The sequence below is a fragment of the Rhamphochromis longiceps genome, linkage group LG13 (assembly GCF_057381845.1).
Source record: "Rhamphochromis longiceps isolate RC_006_pf linkage group LG13, R_longiceps_female_GT1.1, whole genome shotgun sequence".
In the NCBI taxonomy this organism is placed as follows: domain Eukaryota; kingdom Metazoa; phylum Chordata; class Actinopteri; order Cichliformes; family Cichlidae; genus Rhamphochromis; species Rhamphochromis longiceps.
Window position 1 is genome coordinate 7,279,948 of NC_140569.1, and position 23,713 is coordinate 7,303,660.

The 23,713-nt window shown below is 38.9% G+C and overlaps 1 protein-coding gene across 2 annotated transcripts in view; it reads left to right on the top strand.

Moving 5' to 3' along the window:
* Positions 1-23,145, top strand: part of cdh11 (cadherin 11, type 2, OB-cadherin (osteoblast)) — a 95,949-nt gene extending 72,804 nt beyond the window's left edge. For both annotated transcript variants that reach the window (XM_085427286.1, XM_085427287.1), the window contains 9 exons: positions 2,682-2,869; positions 11,801-11,914; positions 12,031-12,170; positions 12,607-12,743; positions 14,581-14,702; positions 14,843-14,960; positions 17,962-18,213; positions 20,107-20,258; positions 20,565-23,145. In XM_085427286.1, coding sequence (XP_085283412.1) covers positions 2,682-2,869; positions 11,801-11,914; positions 12,031-12,170; positions 12,607-12,743; positions 14,581-14,702; positions 14,843-14,960; positions 17,962-18,213; positions 20,107-20,258; positions 20,565-20,930 — 1,589 coding nt within the window. In that variant the 3' untranslated portion in view covers positions 20,931-23,145. The remainder of the gene's footprint in view (positions 1-2,681; positions 2,870-11,800; positions 11,915-12,030; positions 12,171-12,606; positions 12,744-14,580; positions 14,703-14,842; positions 14,961-17,961; positions 18,214-20,106; positions 20,259-20,564) is intronic.
* The last annotated feature ends 568 nt before the right edge of the window (positions 23,146-23,713 follow it).

Genomic DNA, 23,713 nt, shown 5'->3' on the forward strand with positions numbered 1-23,713 from the left:
TCCCTGCAATTCTCTCTCTTTTCACCTCATTATCAAGCGTCATTCGTTTGCAGCCTCGAAAAATCCATCACAGCACAGACAGGAGTAGGAGCAGAAAAACAAAGGCAAATAGCAATTGATTGTTCTTTAACTCTCTCTGACTTCAGTCTTTATTAGGCTGACATGACAGAGATGGTTTTGTTAAATACTGTTAATATATGTCAGCTGCAGCGCTTCTCTCTCATTCTTGTTTGAACAGGAACAATGGAGAACAAAGCAGATAATAAAAAGGCATTTGAAGTGGTGAAAGATATTTTGGGCGATATCTATTTGCACATCATTTACCTTCAGTGACTTCTATTACAGAACTGTCTATTCTCATAAATCTTGGAAAGATTAAACTCACCTTAGAACTTTAGTTTTAGCTCTTCTCTCAGATTTAAGTAGAATAGAATGCATAACTTTTTTTAACTGCTTTTCCAATGTGGGCTAGCAGGGGGCTGAAGCCTATGTCAGCTAAGATGAGTCAAAGTGTGCAGAACACTTTAAACACGAATGCTATGAAGACTTTGAGTGAGTTTAGTCAGGAAACAGCTGCATTGCATCACACAGCAATAGTGATGTGCCCCACTCTCATCGTGTCCTATCCAAATGTGGTGGCCTGTTTAAGCTGCAGAGTTTCCCTTCTCTCCCTCTGCCATGTCAGCACCATTGCTGCCCACTATTAAACTCCTCCACAGTCCCACCAGCCACCTGTAGGCTCCAGGGGACAATATTGTGTTACCATTCCCCAATCCCAAACGCTAACTATATTCTGCTGCTCTAATAAATCAGTAATTTCAAATGCAAGTTGTTTAAATGAAATAAAGGGCCCAAACACTTATAAAAATATCAGGAGTGACAATATTTTGAGTAGAAATCTCCTCAAACGTGTGCATAGGTGGGATTACTGTTGATAGTTTAAACAAATATGCTGTTATGCAATTTGGTTAATCTTTATAAACCCAGGCTTTATGTGCTCTTTAGGCACAGACTATTTAATTGAAAACTCAGTCCACACCCACCACGATATAATTAACCACACCACAGGCATATTTATTTTTCAGACATCAAACTTTGCTTCTGAGTTTAAATTCCATATATCGCAACACATCAAAATCACAAGTCTGACTAGGAAATTACTGAGTAATAAAAGACATCATTGTTCTAAAGTCAGTCATCAGATAAAATTCCCGACCCAAGAGATTGTGGTCATTACACAAATTACATTTATTAGATGTTTCATTAGTGTTTATATTTGAACATGGCTGGTTTATGAGCTTATAGTCTGTGGGAGTAATGACAGTAGCCGAAATCTCTCTCACTCTCTCTGGTATGGGAGACTAACCTGTGCCTGACTTTTTGCAATAATGAACTCAGTGAATTCCTATTTGCTTCAACTGTCATCTTTAAATGTAAATGTACATTTCCTGTATGTGACACGCTTCATTTTAGCCTGCAGCCAGGTATGCCAAGCTGCCTGTGTGTTCTGTCATACAATGTTTAACTCATCCGCCAGAAGCCATTGATGTTAAGCTACTTAGCAAAAGCAAGAATAGAATGACAGGAGAAGAGAGAGAAAAGGGGCAAAGTGGGGGGATAGGGATGAAATGAGCTTTTAGCCAAAATGGTACATAAAAAGAGGAGGAGAAGAGGACAGACAGGGATGCGAGAAATGGAACGATGAGGGAGGAGAGGTGAGGATGAATGACGAGATTTGGGAGGATGGAAAAGGGAGAAGCACAGGAGAGATAAAGAGGGCAAAGATCTTAGTAAATAGAGTCAAACAGCACAGAGGAGTTTAAAAAGCAGGGACAGAGATGAAGACGAAAGATGGAGAAGAGGGATTTGGTGAAGATCGATGGAGATGTGAGGAAAAAGTAACAGGCCTGAGGGTGGCAGGAGGGATTTAGGCTGAATGGATCAAGTCCTGTGAATCGCTCAGAAGCCACATGACAGACTGAATTTCATGATTCACAGGTTTGCCACACCTGGACGAGCAGGATAAACACGCTAACGGTGTACAGCCCATAAATGTAGAGTTTACTTTGTGTTCAATGCCCAAATCTTGGTGTAGGAAGGGGCAAAGAAGAGGCGAGGAGGAATTGAGAAAAAACAAACAAGAATAGTAAAGCGTGGAAAAGATAGAGGAAGAAAGATTTGGGAAGAGAAAATAAATAAGATAATAGCGCTGAGAGGAGAGCGGGGGGGGGGGGGGGGGGGGGGGGGGGTTAGGGGGTTATGAAAAAATAAGCAGAGGCTAAAGTAAAATTAGATGAAATGGGGATGAGTGGTTCAGGTTGAACTGAGGGGAGAGATAATAAGAGCAGAAGAAAAGGGAAAAAAACCAGGGGAGCGAGTAGACATATGGTCATACTGTTCTCATTCTTGAAACCAGGTGTCTGCTTCTTCACATACCCACACACACACAAACACACACACACCTGACACTACAGGGGATATTAATATCCTTTGGGCCATATGAGACAGATGGTATAGTTCATTTTAATCCCTCACTGCCCTCCAAAACTGACCCTGCCTCAGATAGTAAACACAGTGGCAACCAGCCAAGAATTGAACAGTGTTGAATACAAAAGCAAGCTGTGACCAAAAGTCATCACTATCATCACCAAGAAGCCGACACACATATTTTTATATTCCAGGTGTGTACTCGATGTCTGTGTCAGAGGATAAAGTCGCAGGAGAGGAGGTGGGCCGTCTTAAAGCTAAAGACCCCGACCTTGGAGACAACGGGCTGGTGAATTACCGCTTAATAGATGGAGACGGAATCAACATGTTTGAACTGACCACAGACTCCGAAACCAGAGAAGCTGTGATTAAACTGAAGAAGGTAAGAAAAGAAAGAAAGAAACTTAGCAACTTAAAACTGCATTTTCTCCCTTGGATTTGGTCCATCAGATGGAAGTTACTCATTTATCTTAACTATTTTGCCATCTCTTTAGACCCCAACTAATTCTTAAAATATTTAGCCCTTTAGTTATGCTGACTGTATTTGCTGATTATGACAGTTTAGAGTGGGTTTTTAGTAGTTTTTCAAAGGAGTAACGCATTGGTCTGGACAACCAAACAATAGGGTGAAACTCAATTTGAAGCTCAGTGGATTCTCAAATGATTCCCATGGGTTTATGAGTAAGCTCATTTTACTTTATTAGATTGTGGTTTATCAAGTGATAAAATTAAAACAAAGTTGGGGCAAAGCAATAGACATGATCAGCAACAATTCTCGAGTAGGGTGTGTCATTTAAGTTATAATCAGTTGGTACTAAGAGGCAAATGTGCGAGGAAATAATTCCCCCACATCGCCATCTTACATCACCATCACCAGTCTGAGCCAGTTAATACAAGGCAGGATGCTTTCATGTTGCCTATGCCAAATTCCGTCACTACCTTGGTTATGACAAATCTTTTTTGGACTGCTTTACCCAGTCTGGCCATTCTCCTGTGACTTCTCGCATCAACAAGCATCTTAACCCAGAAACTGACGCACACTGGATATTTCGTGCTTTTTCGACTATTATCTATAAACCCCAGAGATGGTTGTGTGGGAAAATCCCAGTAGATCAGCAGTTTCTCAAGTACTCAGACCAGCCTGTCTCAGACCAGCCATGCAACATTCAAAGTCACTTAAATCACCTTTCTTCCCTCTATTGTGAAATTTAGTTTGAACTTTAGCTGGTTGTCTTGACAACCTGCTGTAGTTGCTCTCATGTAACTAGCCAGTTTGCTGTTACATGCAGCTGAAAAGGTATACCAAATAAAAAATGGCTGATGAATGTTTATTTGATGTAAGCAGTGAATTGCAATGCATCTTATCAGTATGTTCAGTTTGATACTGTCGTGCTAAAAAAAAAGGAAATTTCCTGTGAAATACATCATCTTTTGGTCCTCTAAAGCCTTTTTAATTAGACAGTAATAATGGTGCCTTCACAGGAGGGCTGCAGTTAACCAAAGAAAATAAAAAATTGACTGAACTCATTCACAGCTGTTCTAGGGGAGGAGTGGGAAAACTGGAGTCAGCATAGTTTTGACATTTTTACTGCCATCTTACCGGCTGTTGAACTATGTTATGCAAACTACTGCAGAATTTACACAAGTAAATGTACATGCGAAAAAGTTAGACTAAGCACTTTCTGTTTGGGTAGTTGGTAGTAGGTTAGCCTTTTGGTATATCCTTCCTTCAGTACAGAGATACCCATGTGTACTAATAAAGTAATCCAGATCTATCACCGGTGCTGGGTTTAGAAATGGGTGCAGATAATAAGCCCCAAAATCCCTGTCCTTGTGCTCCTCCATGATCTCCAAAAACACTTTCAACTTTTATTTTTACAGTTGGATAGTTTCTCACTTCACCCGAGTTCATCTTCAATGTCCTTCAAGATATAGGAGCAGCTTTTCTGGACATTATTTATAAACAGTTTTTTTGCATGGTTGAGTTGAGTTTTAACTTACATTTGTGGATGTAACATTAAACTGTTTGCTGACAGTGACATTCTGAAGAGTTCCTGAGCCCATGCGGTGATTTCTGTTACTGAGCAGTGCCTGTTTTTAATGCAGTGCCACCCAAGGGTCCGTAGATTATGGCCATTCATTATTGGTTTTTGACGTTATGTTTCCCTACAGAGATTTGTCTTGATTCTTTGAATCCTTTAATGATATTATATAGTTTAGATGATGAAATCCCTAAACTTGCTGCTAATGGTAGATTATTAAATGTTCATCTGGAACTATTTACCCATGCAGTCTTTTACATAGATTTTAAGCATTTTAAAGCAATGAACATTTTGGAAAATGAGAATGACATTTCTCCTTTTCAACATTATTTGTTTTATTTTCAATTAAATACAAATGTCTAAAGGATTAGAAAGTTATTTAACTCTGTTTTGCTTGCCTTTTACACTGAAAGTTATAGTTATATGACTTTCTGGTAATGAACGTTTTGTCAAAGGTCTGTTATTTGACAGTGGCTGCTTCAACAGCTAGCTCTTATGGAAACTATGCGTGCGTCATTGCACACTTTTCAATTTGCCAGCAGAGAAATGTAGTTGAGGCAGCACTTTTTCTATAGAAAAAGCAGTTTAATGTTAACCTCAGCCAAGCCAGACTTAAACCACTGTCCATATTTGTGTGTTGAAGTACTGCATTAGGAAATAAGTGAAGCCAAGTAAAGAGAAAAAAAGAAATAAAAATATCAAGCAAAGGGTTGAAGCAGCTCAGAAATGTTGTTCTATTCCCTTCTCTGAACCTTCACAGTTTCATATTGTTTGATATGACCACCAAAGTCCATGGTTGTGTCTGTGAGAGTGCATTAACTTTCATGCTTCCCTAGGCCACAGAGCTCATCTTCTGCACTGTTACTGTAACCCACACATGCACACACACACACACTACAACTGTGGCTTTCAGTGATCCAGCTCAGCACACACAATTACTTTTTCTCAGTCTCTGTCTTTCTAATGCCTGCACACAACCAGTCCCTTATTCTCTCAACTGTACCCCGTCGATCCGGCCATCAGAAATGCACACAATGCTCTGTCAGACACGCAGAATTTCACTCATTTCTTCTTTTTCTCTCTCTCTTTGACGAACAACACACACACACACACACACACACACACACACACACACACACACACACACACACACACACACACACACACACAGAAGCATTGTTGTATATGTAGCTTCAGGTCAGGATTATGAGCTGAATCTTCCACTGAGCTGTACTAGTCTGCTTCTCCCTTCTAGGACATCCGACCTCTGAATCTCTCAGTTAAAAAAAAGAAAAAGCCTTTATGGTCATATTGTTAATGTGTCAGGAAAAATAGTAATGAAATGTACACTCAAATCTCTCTTTGTTCAGAATGGGACAGAAAGACTTTTCTTCCTAAATTCCAAACCAAGTCCAAGTTTAGTAAAAGACTTGATATTGAAATATGTAATTATATGCTTGGATGATTTACGATGCCATTTGTGGTAAGTTGCATTCCCTATCCAGACAGCAATGACGTTACTTAAAAGAACAGCCACCCTTAACCCACAGTTCGCTTTTACTGATGCTGTGGGAAAATCTCTGTGTGAATAAATCGATACAAGTCAGTTTCATGTTTTTTTTTTCCTCCCTCACAATCGTCTGCATGAGTGAATCCTTTCCAAGTCAGAACTCTAGGATGGCATTAAGACTGCCAGGGTTAGGAGTACTCTTCCCACTGGTGTCACTAAGACTAAGCATAGAAATGAGCAGAGGTGTGGACTCGAGTCACATGACTTGGACTCGAGTCAGACTCGAGTCATTAATTTTATGACTTTAGACTTGACTTGAAAAAATGTTCTAAGACTTGTGACTTGACTTGAACTTTTACACCAATGACTTGGGACTTGAATTGGACTTGAACCGGTTTACTTGAAAAGACTTGATATTTTACCCCAAATATAAAATTTAACATGCATATTATATAGAGATTGAAAATGTGACGTCATTCACGGGTAGAACCGCAAAGGATTCTGGGAACTCGTGGCAAGCGGTACTAGCGCACGCAGGCTTTCAATTGAAATCAGTTACACAGCGATAAAAAGAAACACAAAAATGTCAAGAAGCTGTTGTATTATTAACTGCAATAGCCGGTCGCATGACAGCCACGGGAAGCCGACGGGTAAAGAGATCGGTTGTTATCGGATTATGTCGTTGAAGAGAAATTGTTCGAGCCATGTTTCCGAAGTAACAAAGATGCGACGGATGGCCTGGATTGCAGCCATTCAAAGACCAAATATAACGTCCCAGAACACTCCAGCTCACAGGTTAGTCTGCTCCAAGCATTTACACGAAGGTCAGTCTGCTGTTGTAGTTAATGCGTCATTTTCATAACATAATTAGTGATATAGGTTACAAGCAAGTCTGGCGCTGAACAGAAATGGTCGCGCTATGCTCCTTTGTTTATTGTGCATAAATAGTGAATTGTCCTGACACAATATTGCGTTTCGCTTCTGTTATTATGGTACATTGACAAAAACATATACTTTTATTCACAGGATAAAACAGGTTTTTTGTATCACTAATTGCCCAGTACGATTACAGCATACAATATTATTGTCACTGCTACATTTCTGTGATGGGTACCAGAAATTATTTCCACTACTAATTAATTACCGTTGAGCTCAAAGGTCCTATTAATAAACGGTTAAGGAATGTGTATTTATGACGACGATTTGTGAGAGTGGTAAACTTATGATACGTACGATGGTCTTTACTTTCTACACGGTGCATTTCAAGGTCCTGTACCCATCCGTCGGTAAACTGTACCTGGGCTTGTTGCAGTGACCTGAAGTTACTAAACTTCATGAGTGTGTGCACTCACTCCAAGAGCCGTATGATTATAAATATGCATATAAATATGCTACGATGAGATAGCTGACTTCATCTAACTAGCAAATGTTGTCCAGGCTACGTTGGTGATACAGTTTTTTTTAATATGTATGATATTTTTGTCATGCGATTTTAAAGCTGGTCCTACAACCGCATCCAAGAATGACATGCAGCGTATCTCAGAACTGTCGGTGAAAATTATTCTTGGAGCTAAGTTTAATTGAGCTGCATTTTAAAGAGGTGCAATTTCACAATTTGTGTATATTTTCTAAGTTCACTATTTTGTCATGTGTTGAGAAAAACACAGATTTAAAAATTACATGGTCTAATATTTACATTTAGCATATAACTGCAACATTATTTTTTCGTTTTTTTTTTTTTTTTAAAGACTCGAAAGGACTTGAAATTCAAAGTTTCAGACTTGTGACTTGACTCGGACTTTTACACCAGTGACTTGAGACTCGACTCTGACTTGCCTGACATTACTTGAGACTTGACTTGAGACTTGAGGATAAAGACTTGAGACTTACTTGAGACTTGCAAAACAATGACTTGGTCCCACCTCTGGAAATGAGTGAGTGATAATTCTGCTCTCCTCTCTTGATAGCTACCATTCGTGTTCCCTGAAGCAAAGCAGTTAACTCACAATTTAGGCATAACCTAATAGTATACAAGTATGGTTATGACTGAAAGCTCTCAGGAGAGCATTATTAGATTTGAAGAGAATCTGAAATACAGACTGGAACAGTCAAAATACTGACACTTTTATCCATGATTCCCCCAAAGAAGTTGTTAGAAACCCCTGGCTGAGCGGACAGATTAGGAAAAAAGCAAGGGATTCCAATCAAAGAAATGAGATCAACTGATTACACTAAAGTGGTGCACTATGTTTGCGTGGGTGCAGTTGTGTGTGGACATGTGTTTGGCTTTATCCAACAGCAAGCGCAAAGAACCCTCTCTGCTTGTGAAATGCTAAAAGCGATGGTAAACATCTTACTCAACACAGCTGAAAGTATAGACAAGTGACCTCATTGTAACAGCAGTGTTAGACACATATGCAGATGTGCATACATGTGTGCAAGAACAGAAAAAGACACAGACATTCCGAATTTAATCTTTGTGACACAAAAATTAGACTCATTTAAATACATGAACTTGTTTAAACAATGACTGAATTTAAATAAGTTGAAACATTTGAAGGCTTTGCTCATATTTCCATCCATCACTTATCCAAAATAGGTCTACAGTACCTGCGTGCTAGGCACAATGTCTTTCTACCCAGCAACACTTTTTAGTTACTCCAATGAGATAAGATATATAATCTCTGCTCTGTCATTGCATTTGACAGACAGATCCTCCCTTTGCTCATCATGCCGAAACACCAGGATAGCAAACAACAAAAATGCTCAGCTTGAGAGTTCACAATGGGACTTCGCTAACCAGTGGGTGATGTCATGGTGACCGTCTTTTATCTACAATCTGTGGTTAAAATGTCCAAGTAAACTAAAAGCAGATTTTAAAGCCTGGTGCTAAAATAATGTTGGCCTCCATGGATACTTTTCCCCTTTATAACAACCGCACAGACACATATGGTTTTAACTGTGAAACTTTGATTGACAGGTGTGAAGACATAGGTAGCTATCATCAATGGCTGTCAAGGTCTTGTCAATGCTAATGCCAGTAACTGCCGTATTTGTATAATTTGTGGAATTATCCCACGAATAACAAGGTGCAGACCATGTAACCAGTTTATGTTTATGTTTTGGTGAGTGAAAGTCTTGTACTTTATTTTGTTACTTAGCACGAATTAGTGGTTGCATGTGTCTGTGAGTTCGACCCACACAGTTTATGAAGCTAGCTTAGCACCCAACCCTGTGATCAAAATTTGGTCACTTCTGGTTCCAACAGCCAATGCAATGGCAGCCAGACTGCTAATGTTGAGACTTTAACATTAGCAGTCTGGAGTCACTGTAGCTGTGCCAGTCTCTTATATACAGTTTATGGCCTTGAGCTAATCACAGTTCCATGCCCATTTAAATGCTGTTTGTGTGCAAGGCCACTGACTGACATGAGCATCCTTTGTCACAGTTCCCTGTGTCTCTTGGAATAACAGCTTAATAGCCTGATGGTGATTTAAACTGAGCATTAGGACAAATGAGAGGTGCTCTCACCTTGCTAGCCTCACTTACACTCCTCTCAATCTGATGATGGCATCTCAGCTCAGGGTTTGTGTAGTAATTTTGTGTACGTGCACGTGCACATTTGAGATTATTGGGTCTTGATGCCTCTCGGGGGAAATCAATGCCTTTTGCCCCCCGAAGGCAGTGCCACGCAAAATTAAAGGCACTCATTTGCACACACAAGAGCACGCATGCAGACTCACACGTCAAGAGTAGCCTTCGCTAATCTCTATTCTCTCACTTTCTTCACAGACACACACACACACACACACACAGGGATGAGCTTTAATCAGCTATTCTCTTTCAACTGTGTCCTGACGAAACCAGTCCACAGAATATTAAGAAGCTGTGTGTTTGCTTGTGTTTTCAAGAAGGCAATAGGAAGGGGGGACAGTATAGTGAAAATTATTATTATTATTATCATCTCACACTGATTACAAAAGTAGGGAGAGAATGAAAATACTGGATGTGGGGTAAAAAAAAGAGAGTGCACAAACGAGACTGTGAGAGTGTGACGCAAAAGGGAAAATGAAAGAACTGGGTCACATCTATTCTACTACTATTGTACCTATCATCACACTAAACACCTTCACTGACAACAGCAGTGGAATAGTACTGCAACTGAATGAGTGTGGAAGAATCCACTGAGAGAAGGTATTATCTACCTGCCTTCATGTTGGATCACAGACCGCACTTTGGATTTTATCCCTTCAGTGCGATATTAGATTCGGCAATGTACCCGTGATAAGTTGGACTGCCTGCCTTCAACACACAGCAAAGGATAATCATTTCGATCAGCAGCTTAAATCCGTAATATTTACTTTCGGTAGACTTGTTTAGCATCCAGTTTGTCAACCTCATAAATCTCTAGTAGCTTCTCTCTGCTTTTAACGGTTCACACTGTGCTTATGAGCCCTCTCTCCCACTGGGATTTCATTAAGTGTTGGTAGCCTGAAAATGAAAAGATCAAGCTTGCTCCTGGGACTTTGCCAGTTTAACGTCCCCATACCAGCTGGAAAAATAGTAGCGAGGGAAAGTGGTTATTATCTGGGTTTATAATATAGCAATGATACCCAGAAGAGTGTTACTACTATGATTATGGCTACGACGGGGCTGCAGATGAAGTCACAGCCAAGTGCTGTTGGCAACACACGAATCCTCGTAATAATAGCAGCGAAAACCTCTTGGGTATCACAGCTTTTATACAATGCTTGCCAACACATTTGTTGACTCCAAAGTTTCCCCTGCAGTAGCATATAGCCTGTACATCAGAAAAGGAGTCAGTAGGATGGAGAGGAAAATTCATTAGATGCATACCATGAGGCTGACTGTTTGGATGAGGGTCATGGCTTTATAATTGATGTGCTAATTATTTAATGACTGAATGGAAATGTGATGAGAGGAAAATGTACGCTTTTGACATTGAGCATAATACCTCAAAGCACACACTCAAATCAATTCAAAATCGAAGCTATTAAAAGTGAGTGGGTTTTCTACCAATACTCAGTAAGTGAGCTGAAGCTGAGTTCAATAAGAGCGTATTAAATCTAAGGGTTTTACATCGGCTTGCCAGTGGTATTGTAAATCAATGACAGTGACTTTAAATGGTAAAGTAAGGCTTAATTTACCTCTCTCTATCTGAAGGATGGATATTTAGATGATATTATTATAAATAAAATAATCTAACTGTCACCTGCCTGCTGTTCTTTTGGTCTTAGATTGAAGCTTCATCTCCTGCTTTCCATTCCCTTTATCATGTGGTGTCCCAAAATCCCAAACCTAATCCCAGCTCATTAAAGGCAGACAGGTATTGTTTTCATCTGGCGATAAAAAAAAAAAAAAAAAAAAAAGCCAGGAAAGAAACAACCCAATGATTCATTCTGGTCCCAAAATAATCATATCATATGCTATATCATGGATAAAAAACCATCTGGAAATTAAAGTTGGTATTTGGATTACTTTTACTTTTGTTGGTCCGTGATAGTTGTAGTACTGCAACTAACGTGTCTGCTGTTATTCGTGCAGCAACAGCTCCCCCTATCACAAGGCCTTAAAAGTGCACAGTGCGCACATACGCTTCACAAAGCAAATGATGTAATGTGTGTTTTCCTGCAGATAAAACTAATTAAAAGACAACAAAAGAAAAGAAGGTTTCAAGTGTTTACAGTTAAAAACAGGAGGGGGCTGTTTTAATAGCTTCTATTTCCTTTCCTTTTCTCAGATGGTGGACTTTGAGACAAAAAGGTCATACACTCTGAAGGTGGAAGGATCCAACCCTCACATTGACCCCCAGTTCCTTGCCTGGGGCCCTTACAAAGATGAAGCCACAATAAAGGTACAGATAAAAACAACAAATATATGACACGAGTTTGAGACTTAAAAAAAAAAAAAAGACAAATATCAGAGAAACTCCCTTACAGGTTGTTGCTTATTGTGTGTTTATGCTCGTAGATATCAGTGGAGGATGCAGATGAGCCTCCTGTCTTTATAGCTTCAAGTTACACTTTTGAGGTCGAGGAGAATGCCCCTCCAGGCACTCCGGTGGGGCGAGTTCATGCTAAGGACACTGATGTTGCCAACAATCCTGTCAGGTAACAGAGATGTTCACGCTATAAAAACACACAAACACGTTAATTAAGACAGGCTTGTGGCAGTGAAAGAAACTGCCTTTTCACTGTGGAACATCACAAAAATAAAACAAAAACTTTCAGCCTTCATTCAGCCACACTGAGCAAACAATATGACTCACATCAGCCTAACATCATATGATGTTAGGCTGTAGAATATTTTATTTAATATTATCTATTAAAGATGTTTTCAACAGAGCAAGGATGCAAAATAAGACAAAGGCATAACAAGACTCATTTTGTAAAAATGGATTTAGACTATTAGACTCTCAAAATAGTACAAAACGAAAACACTGCATGCTATATGTATTTCGTATTGTAGTATATATGTATTTTGTTTTTAATCTATTAGTTCGTATGTGTAATGCCGATAACTCATGAGTCCTAACTTTCTGTATAGGTACATGATCCCTCGGTACACAGATGTAGAGCAGTTCTTCAGTATAAACGCAGAAGATGGCATGATAACCACAACAAAACCACTGGACAGAGAAACACAGCCCTGGCATAATATATCTGTGTCAGCTACAGAGATTGGTATGTATGCACTCTGAAATACAAGACAACTGGGACTGATTCTGATGTGTGGTAAATGAGTCCCTATAGATCTGTTAAATATGGCCTACACAGACACACTTCTATTTATCATTATATGCATAGCAAAAGTTAATATATATACAGTTTGGACTCATAGACCCTTATGATACAATTGAATGTGAAGTGAAACAACACCTAAGTGCAAATTTTATTTTATTTTCAGCCATTCTGGGAGTTAATGAGCTTCTCCCTGTGTTTGAACTTAGCCTTTGTGTCATTTCTGTTACTGAAACCACACACGCTGATGTAGTATGAGAAGAAAAAGTCAAACAAGAACAAACAGATGGAAAATTCCCAGATAGCCACCAGGCTGTACATTTGCTGGCATCCGAAGCCCGGGCTGTCGTCCTGTGGTGCTGGATACACTCCATGACATCTTATGTACAGACTTTAAGTGGATTCAAGCTGCGGGCTGTAATTTTTTTCTCCTCTTGGTGGGACTAAAGTTAACCCTTTTGCTATGTTTGTCAGCAGCAAAAAGCCTAAATCTTGATGAACTAATTACATGTCTGGAATCAGAGGGGGTGAACTGACTTCACGCTTTACAGCTGAGACTTAGTGGTATCATTCTGATAAGTGTACCCATCTATAACTCAGTGGAATGTGTCTAATGTTAGTGTATGCAACTAGCCAGAAATGAAAACTAAGATCTGCTACACTGAGCTGGCTTTTGATAAATGTTAATTGTATAAGGGGGCAAAGAACAAGTAGAGAAAAAAGGCAACAACAAGACTTTAACTATTATTATTATACCTAAACTGTTTTCCTTAATTTTAATTGTTTTTTTTAAATGAGCTTATTTTTTAGTTTACTTTACATGAAAATTAGAATTTTGGTGAAAACTCCACAGAAATGAAAAGAGAAGTAAATACAGTTAAAGCACCGCTATAACTTTTAATTATGAGCTCCACCCTAACAGTCTACTGTAGTGCATACGTGGGGAAGAAACAGGGGAGATGCCAGTCAACCCACAGGCCCTCTGGAGCTTTCCCTCCCTGGCTTTATCCCCAACAACCCTCCCTCAAGCCACAGAGGCCCCACCCTGGTATTCTGTGGTTGGGGCTCAAACTAGCAGAGTGCTGCGTGGTTTCCCTGTGGTGTGCTAGACGCCAGACGGACAGATGGAAACGGACTTGCCGCCCACAATGCTAGGACCATTGCAGGCTATGCTAACCACATACAGACCCTGGGAAGCTAAATAAATGCCTAGTAATGACAGGGTAGTGGAAAATCACACTGACTAAAATTGCAAATATGCAAGGCAGTACAGCACTGAAATGGATGGGTTTTCTTTTTTAAAGATGAAAAGCAAGAAAAGTGCACTCCATCTTTCTGAGTTAATATTCTGGATGTTGTATTTTTTGTGTCTATTTTGGCTGTTTAGACATCATTCTGTCTGCATCACATTTTTTTTTCTTCATTTAATCTTCAGCAGGCATAACTTGACATTTCTGGGAGCTGCAACTAAATGAGTGCCATTCTGTTTGAGTGTATTTTTTTTGATGTCTCAGAAACTCGTCTATAATTTTTGCAAATCAAAATAATAAATAGCTGGCTGAGTGGCTGACTGATTGACAGGCAATTTAGATGAAAAATATTCACAGTCTTTCCATTCACTCGATGCCAAATGCGGATTACAATACAGACACACAGACAATCACAAATAATTCACATAAAAATGACATTGTGGCTTTAATAACTTTAACACTGCTTTGAATTTTTATATGGAGCAAAATACTGATGATTTTGCACTGCACTGTGTGTACTATACATGCAGGGGGCCATCACCAAGACACCAAAGTGCGGGTTAACATCAAAGTGAAAGATGTTAATGACAACCCTCCAGAGTTCGCGACCAACAATGAGGTCCTCATGTGTGAAACTGTCGCACCGGGAAAGGTGAGGCTTTCTGTGTGAGATGATAAATTTTTTTTTAAATGCACGTGTTTGGTGGGATGATGGTGAAGCTAAATGTATCCAGAAACAGTATTTACATTCATTTGTTTCCTTCCAATTGCATTTTAATTTGTTTGTATTAGGTCATCGAAACATTGAGCGCAGTGGACAAGGATGAGATGGCTTACAGGCAACACTTCACATTCAACCTTGCTCCAGAAGTTGCTCATAACCATAACTTTTCCCTCAAAGACAACAGAGGTAGATGACCTTTAAAATATTTTCTCCATCTCTTCCAATTCTTCGCTCCCCCCCCCCCGCTTTTTGATTGTTTCCCCTTCCTCTTTCCATTCTTTTCTTTAGCCAGTCTAACCGTTTCTTCATCTGCTGTCTCCTTCTCGCTCTCTCTCCCCCTTTCACTCAGATTAGATCAAAGCATAACCAGATGGAGGCTTACAGTACCTTGTAGAAATCAGCAGGTGCTCTGAATTTCACACGCACATGAATGCACACATGTCCTGCGGGCTGTATTAATTGCAGTGGGGTCTCTGTCCGTCTGTACATACATCTTCGGGGGCCAGCTGATTGAATTAAGTTTTGTTAGTTCTGGGAGCAAGATGAAAAAAAAGGAAAAGAGAACGAGGTAATCCGGAGAACACTACTATAGATTTAAGCCACATGATACTGAAAAAAAGGTTGTTTCAATAAACTGCAATATGGAAAATACAGGTATTTTAGGTGGATGAGTAAAATTACATTTTAAGAATAAATCACTCCAAAATAATTGGATAGACTATAGTACATATGTAAAGACCTTTATTTAATCCCATAACAACCTTTATTACATTAAACACTGGAGAAGTTCAAGTGTTTCTTCAGTTCAATTCAATTCATAAAGCACCAAATCACAACAGCAGCCACTGGAGGTGCTTTATAGAAGTAAGGTAAGGTAGGAGACCCTAGAATAATACAGAAAACTCCAACCATCACATGGCCCCCTGTGAGCAAGCACTTGAAGACAATGGGAAGGAAAAACGTATTTTTAACAGGAAGAACAACAGGCAGAACCAGGCTCAGAGAGGAGCAGCCATCTGCTTTGACATGTTGAGGGTCATGGAAGGAAGACAGGTCAAAAAGAAAAACACGCTGTGAAAGAGACTGATAATAACTATTAATTTAATGCAGAGTGGTGTATAAACACATATTTATGAAAAGGGTGAGTGGACAAGAAACACTGAGTGCAACCAAGAGAGAATTCAGGGTCACCTGATCCAGCCTTAACTATATACTTTATCAAAAAGAAAAGTTTTAACACTAATCTTGAAAGTAGAGTCTCCCAAATCCAGACTGCAAGCTGATTCCACAGAAGTGGAACCTGAAATATCAAGGCTCTGCCTTCCATTCTACTTTGAAATATCTCAGGAACCACAAGTAAACCAGAAGTTTATTTTTCATTTGAGGTATCCGTCTCATTTCCTCAGGAAAGGGGCTGTTTCTTCCATCAGCACTGCTCTATGTAGTAGTACATAGAATTCCACTGTAATGTGTAGCCTTTAATCAGCCTCCTCACTGAATAGAGTAGGGGTGGGATGCACAAACGGACCCACTCTGAATGGCTGTGGGAAAGCAGAAAGAGTGGAGAAGAGAGAGGACAGGCGAAATGCACCCCGTGCATTTCTTGCATTCTCAAACTAACCGAGCCCGAGTCCAATCTAAACTCACCTCACAGACCCATACATTTCTTTTCAACTAAATGTTCCTTTTCTGTGATTTTTTCCTGTTCTTCACTCATTTCGCCAGCTGCACAGAGAAATCAAGAGTCGTAGCATGCGTTTTAGTTTTCCTTCCTTTTCACTGCTGAAATTACATATTGACCAGCCCTATTATTTATAGAAGAAGATGTGAAATACTGAAGTACAAAGCAATAACAAGTGGAAATGTGATATGTGTTGAACTAAGATTTATATTATCAGAAGTCTAGGTGTGTTCTTAAAATGAGCAGCTTGAAATGTGTGCGATTTCTATCATTGAAGAACACTGCAAAAGGGTGACCTTTTCAGTACCACACGGTAACAGAAACGCAGACAGACAGAAAAGAGTCCAGAGCCTCTCAGAGGACTGAGAAGCACGCACCTGCACACTGCATCACACATACAACTTTCAGACAGTGGCTGTGTTGGCAGGAGGCAACAAATGACATCAGTAACAGAAAGATGTTTCTATCGGGGAGTGGGGTTTGGAGTAACTTTCATAGCTTTTGGCTAGAAGTTATGAACCTTTTTTTTAATCTTCCTTTTCTTTTTCCTGTAATGTACTGGAAGTGACATGTAACATGTTTTTTTGCATGACTCAAAGATTTTATATTGTAAATCTACAGTAAAGCTTACAGTGAGTCACCATTTGACTTCTTTGTAAACTCTCTGGAAATGTTAAGAGATTTCACGGAAGTATAATTCTTAGATTGTCGTTACACCTGATCACACGTAAAGAACAACTGGGAAGCATGAAAAGAGAAAAAAAATGATGAATTTAGGAACAATCTGCATAACCTGTAGGTTTTTAGGAAACACAAAGCAAGATGGAAAAATAAAGGTGGATTATTAAAAATGACATGCAGTGATAAAAAAAAAAAAATAGAACAGAGCTTGAAAAAAATTGCTGTCTGTCCTAAATTTTGTAGGTTTTAGGGTTAAATTCATACTAAATTTAACCTCCAAGAGGAGATCTGTCTGCATTTTATACCTTATTATTATACATCAGTAGTTTGTACATTTTTAACCTGTATGGCTTTGTTATGTATTTTAATATACAAGTTAGACACTGTTTTTCCTGCGATATAGCCTCTGAAATGCCTCATATTGTGTAATCCTCTGTTGGTAATAAAATATAAATGCGAAAGAATGGCATGGGAGGGATGGAAAAAAGGCAGACAAAAGAGGGTACAAAGGCAGAGCCAGCAAGTTGGTGTCGTAACAGCAATAACTGGTCTTTGATTACTTTTGAACTGATGAATGGACCCACTATTAAATATAAATCTAATGTCATCAAAGTCACACCTCATTGGCTGCTGTGTTAGGGCAGCAATAGTTGTGTGTGTGGACAATGCTAAAGAAGAAAAATGTGTGCAAAGGTGGATTATGTGAGTTTTTGCACATAAAAGCCAAAACATTCAGCAGCATGTGTTTTTTATAGTCCTTTGGAAGTTGAACAACCTTCCATCATTTCATCACATTCACCACCTTATTTCTCTCTCCATCTACAGACAGCACAGCCAGTATTTATGTGCTCCGTAAAGGATTCAGTCGTCTCACCCAGGATGTTTACTACCTTCCCATCGAGATAAACGACAACGGTATTCCCGCTATGAGCAGCACCAACACCCTGACCATCAGAGTCTGCTCCTGTGACAGCAAAGACACAATTCTGTCTTGTAATGTGGAGCCCTACGTCCTTCCTGCTGGTCTTAGCACTGGAGCCCTGATAGCTATACTGGCTTGTATTGTCATTCTGCTTGGTAAGGAACAAAATTCTTAATTCTTGAGGGGGGATTACTAAAATATATGACATTTATTCATTCCTGGATCAAATTTTAGGGAGGCCACTCTAAAATTGCATAGGGTGTGTTTATAGACTGAGCCATTTAACTGCAAACCTTTCTAGTAATACCAAAAAGGTTGACATTTACTTTACACTGAGGTGAAACATCAGCAATTGACTCAGGCCGCCTCCTATTTTTGACTCCTCATTCAAACTGTGCTGCATCGTTTGATCTTCTTAAGAGTAGAGGTCAAGGAATCACTTATGTATAAGCACTTACAGAATCACTCTCATACCCCATCCATGCATAATCACTTAGTGTGGGTTCGCACATTGTACTTGGAAATGTTGCAATAGCAGGGCTTGACATTTACTTTCATCTCCAAGGACCACAGGTGCCCCACACTGAAAAATTTGGGAGTACATGAAGAACTTTAGTAGTGCAGTAAAAAATAAAAATGTATCCATTAAAGTAAGATCAATTATTCACAGCCAAATTATTAAATTAATTTGAACTGTTTTTAATATGTAACTATTTATATAAAAAGAAACGGTACAAAAAATATTAACATTTGACTTTTAATGTTTTTTAGCCTTTTCCAGAGGTTTCTGGAGAGTTTAGGAGGCAAAGCCACAGGGATGCATTTGTAGGGTTTTTTCATAGTCAGGGTGTACCTATTAGGTGGATGGAAGAGCTTGAAAGTACCACTTTTGTCAGTGTTTAAGCCTGCTGAAAAGGTAGTTTGGTAAAGGCTTTTTTTTAGCCGCTAAGGTTTTGATTGTGCTTACAAGTAACAAGCGCAGCTGTCAACTAAAAAAAAAAAAAAAGAAAAAAAAAACAGTATCTTTCACTTCAATTGGTCTCCATTGCCGCCTCTTTGCTGCCTACTGTATGTGTCAGACAGAAAAGCTGCAGCTCAATCATAAGAGAGCAGCGATAGTCGCTGTTGTATTGTTATCCTTTATGCACAGGAAATATATATATATATATATATATATATATATATATATATATATATATATATATATATATATATATATACACACATATAAAGGAGGGGGGAACAACTAAGCTGTAGTGCCTCTGCACCTCACTGTACAATACCTTGTGCAATACTTTTTGTAAATAGTCAACAGTGCAATAGACTCAATACTTGAAATGTGCAATTCACTTGTATTTTTATTTTTTATTCCTATTTATTCTATTTATCCCCTTTGTATATTTTATTTATATTTGTCTCTGTATTTATATATGTGTGTGTGTGTGTGTGTGTATATATATATATATAACAGTTCTGTAACTGTAACTTTGGTCGTTGCTGTGCTTTTTTTGGAAGTCGAATTTCCCAGAGGAACCCACCCGAGGGATTAATAAAGTTCTATCTTATCTTATCTTATCTTATCTTATATATACATACACACACTGTCTGCTTGGGTTGAAATTTTTTTTATTACAACACACATGCACACAAGACAGTTCTTTAGAGTACACACACACACACACACACACAGAAACACATCTATTTTTAGCCTTATATCTCATCATAAATATGCTTTCAAAACAGAAAATCTTTCACAAGCCATTAGCTGATTCTTCAACCTTAATTAACACTGCATTTTACACAGAGTACAACACATTTGAAAACCTTTGACGAGTTTGACATGTTGATGACAATTTAGAATTAAAATGGCATGCGTGTATAACATAATACAATAATGATATGAATTAAAATGTCCAAGGTGCAACCTCCCACAGTGCACACTAATTATCCACGATTAACTTGTCTACTACCTGTAATCATGAAGGTTTTTGTAAAATGTTTTTTAAATGGAAATATAAACCCTTGCATTTTTGTTTTCTATTTGGCAGCAATAGTAGTGTTGTTTGTTGCACTGAGGCGTCAGAAGAAAGAGCCACTGATAGTTTTCGAGGAGGAAGACATCCGGGAGAATATTATCACTTATGATGACGAGGGAGGCGGTGAGGAGGACACAGAGGCTTTCGACATTGCCACACTGCAGGTAAGGGTGAGAGGACGAGTGGCAATAACCATCTTGGTATTAAAGATAAAAGTCTATGGGGAAAAGAGGAAATTGAGGGTCTGCTGCTTCAGCTTCAGGCAGGTCAAAAGCAATCTGTGACTGTCAGTTTCTGCTTATGCATATAAACATTACACTAAAAACCTACAAGTACTTAAGGTGGAATATTAACCAGATTTATCTGCCAGCAGATAAATACAATTCTTACGTTTGTTCATTCTCTGCAATATACATCTGTAAGCTTATAATTGATGGTAGTGTCCTTTCTCTCTTTCTCTGACTTTTCAGAACCCAGATGGTGCCAACGGTTTCCTGCCAAGAAAGGATATCAAACCAGAACTTCAGTATCCTATCAGGCCCGGCATTGGCCGTCCTGCAGCCAACAGCGTTGATGTGGATGACTTCATCAAGACTCGAATTGCAGAAGCTGACAGTGACCCGACTGCACCTCCTTACGACTCCATTCAGATCTACGGCTATGAAGGCAGAGGATCATTGGCCGGGTCATTGAGTTCCCTCGAGTCTGTCACAACAGAGTCCGACTTGGATTATGACTATCTGCAGAGTTGGGGGCCGAGGTTTAAGAAGCTGGCAGATTTGTACGGGACCAAAGACTGCTCCATTAATGATGCTGATGATGGTGAAGACTCTTAACAGTGGTCTCACTGAGTGGACGCCTCCCCGATTTCTGATTTCTTGATTCCATGAGGATTTGTTAACTGAGGGTTAACACTCCCCAGTTCCCAACTGTTACCAACTACCAACTGATCAGTTCATGCCAATTAGTCAACAAACGTTAACAGCTCCCCCTTCCATGGCAACGCTCCAGTCCTCCAAAATGATTTGTCAATGGACACATTGTGAACACCTGGACATGAAACACTCCCGGTTTTCCCAAATCTTCCTTGTCCTTTCTGTGTCTCTTTCCCTCCTTCTATTTCTACAGACTTGAACATTGCAGGGCTTGGAGATTTGCTATGTCAGCAATTTGTCTGTTTGGGAGTAATTTGATGGAAAAAATGTTGCTGTATGGTCAAAATGACTTGCTTTTAGCAAAATGTTTAGTTTATTAGAGGTTCTATATACTTTTGTGGACTGGATTCACATTCTTCTTTTATGGTTGTTGAGGGAAATTTTATTCCCTTGAAAGGTTTCTGCGTGGAGTACATCCCCTTTGTTGATCTCTCAAAGACAAAGAGGAAGGGAGAGAAATAAATTAAAGGAAGAGCTTGTTTGGATTCCAGCAACTGCCTGATGTTATTAAATAGAAATAAAATGTACAGATGTGTTAGTAGGGTCAAAAATCAAATGGAATGATTTTGCCGACATGTCGTGTGTGCCGAATTCAGCAGGTACTGTCGTTTTGATGGCATGACCGACTCTGGGTTGTTGATACTGTGAAGATGCTCACAGCATCTTCACAGTATGGTGGCCTTATAATAAATAAACAACAACTCCAGGGGTAAAAACACAACAAGAGTAAGGAGTAAGAGAATGCTATCTTCAGTAGCTACACAAAGACAAAGGAACACACAAGGACTGAAAATGCTACACAGATACAATTTTTCTACTCTCAAAAAGAGACAGACTCAACAAGGATTCAATTTTCAAACTGTGGATGATTCTTTGTTTTCATTCTTCACTGCAGAGAAGACCTGAAAAGAAAAAGCTGCCCTTCTCCATGCCCTCGCCCTGTGTCCCCATTCCTCACAACAACAATCACTCCCCATACCGAGTCTACCAACGAATGATCACTTCCTCATTTGGAGTCCACTGATGATGATCAGTCACAATGAGTACAAACCTGTGAGCTCTAAAAATCGCCTTAAACTTAATAGACACTCTTGCAACGCAGTGCATTCTCTTTTTTTTTCTCCTTTTGTTTCTTTTTGTAACTTGAGACGTATATTCAGAAAGCAAACTATTCTCCATGTTAGGTGTGTACAGAGCAACGTGCTGACGTGATATATCACTTTGAGGATCCAACCTGCGCCCCGCACAGTCTTTAGATGGGATGTACTGAGTCTGCCAGCACAGTAAATGTAGATTGGTAAAATGTGCATTGTGTCTTTTTCCAGTACCGTGCACGGCATGTTGGCGGCAACATCTGTTGTATCAACATGTGTTGCTATATAGAGATAACAACACTGGAAAATAACATAAGTATGTTTTCAGAACCACATTTGCTGAGGCTGAAACCAAAACATCCTTTTTAAATGTGTAGGTTCTTGGTCAATCTCTTTTTTTAAATGTTATTATATTATTATGATTATTATTGTTGTTTTCTATTCTTATTGTTATCATTATTATAACTGTTCTTTTACTGGCTGCAGCTACATGGGAAGAAATTTTGGTTTAACTCTTTGCAGCTCAGATTTACTATCTGTACAGTTGCCTAAACGTGGAGAGACTACACGGTATTCTAGTCTCATTTTTAGGCGGCCGTAAGAAATGTACTGCTTAAAGTTAAACAGACTTGGTTTATGCCTGTGTCCATACAACCTCTCATTTCTTTCATTTTTGTTTCTCTTTTCATTGTTTGGCATTTCTTTGTTCTTTCTCCCTGTTCAAGAGGAAAACTAGCAATCTGTGTTTGTTGCAGTGAGAGAACGCCTCGTTTTTATTCTCTGTCAAGTTTTATGGTACCAATTTGTACAATTTTAAAAGTTCTTATTTTAGTATACATGCAGAATATTCCAGTATTACAACAAAAACGTGTTAAGAAGATAAAGATTAAAAAAAAATGTTACAGCATCACACTTATATTTTCTGAACATTGTACTGTTGCTTTACTATGTGCTTCAATCTCCGAAGCAAAAAAAAAGAAAAAAAAAACCTTTGAAATAAATGCTCTTTTTATAAAATGATACTGGACTGTGTTTGGGAGTCAACTTTGTGTTCACTTTGGAAACTGCAGTCCTTTCTTTTTTTTTTTAAATTAGGAACATGTAGTCTTCTAAATATGTATATATAAAAACAAAATCACATTTTATGTTTGGACCCACTCAGTTTGAGTCAAATGCACAAAACTCATTATTTCTATGCTTAAAAGAAAATAAATGAAGTCATAATTGTAAGCTACTCATCATATTAAAAACATATCTTCAGACCAACTTCAGTTCTATTTCAGTAAAATCCTAATAAAGACATACCTAAAGCTGGCTCAACTTTTGCTACTGACCTACAAACAGATGTAGTTGATACTAAACCACAGAGCTGAAAAACACACTGCCACAAACATAAGTTCTTCTGTTATTTTAACTTTATGACTTGAGAGTAATAACATGGTAACAACTCTCTAACAATGCACTTAAGCACAATGGTGCTTGGAGCCCAACACTTGGACCTCATTCATTATTATCAGGAATTGATTAGTATCACCCATTGGTTACTGAACCCCATCCTAAAACTTAAAGCAGTGCATTCTAGCCTTTGCC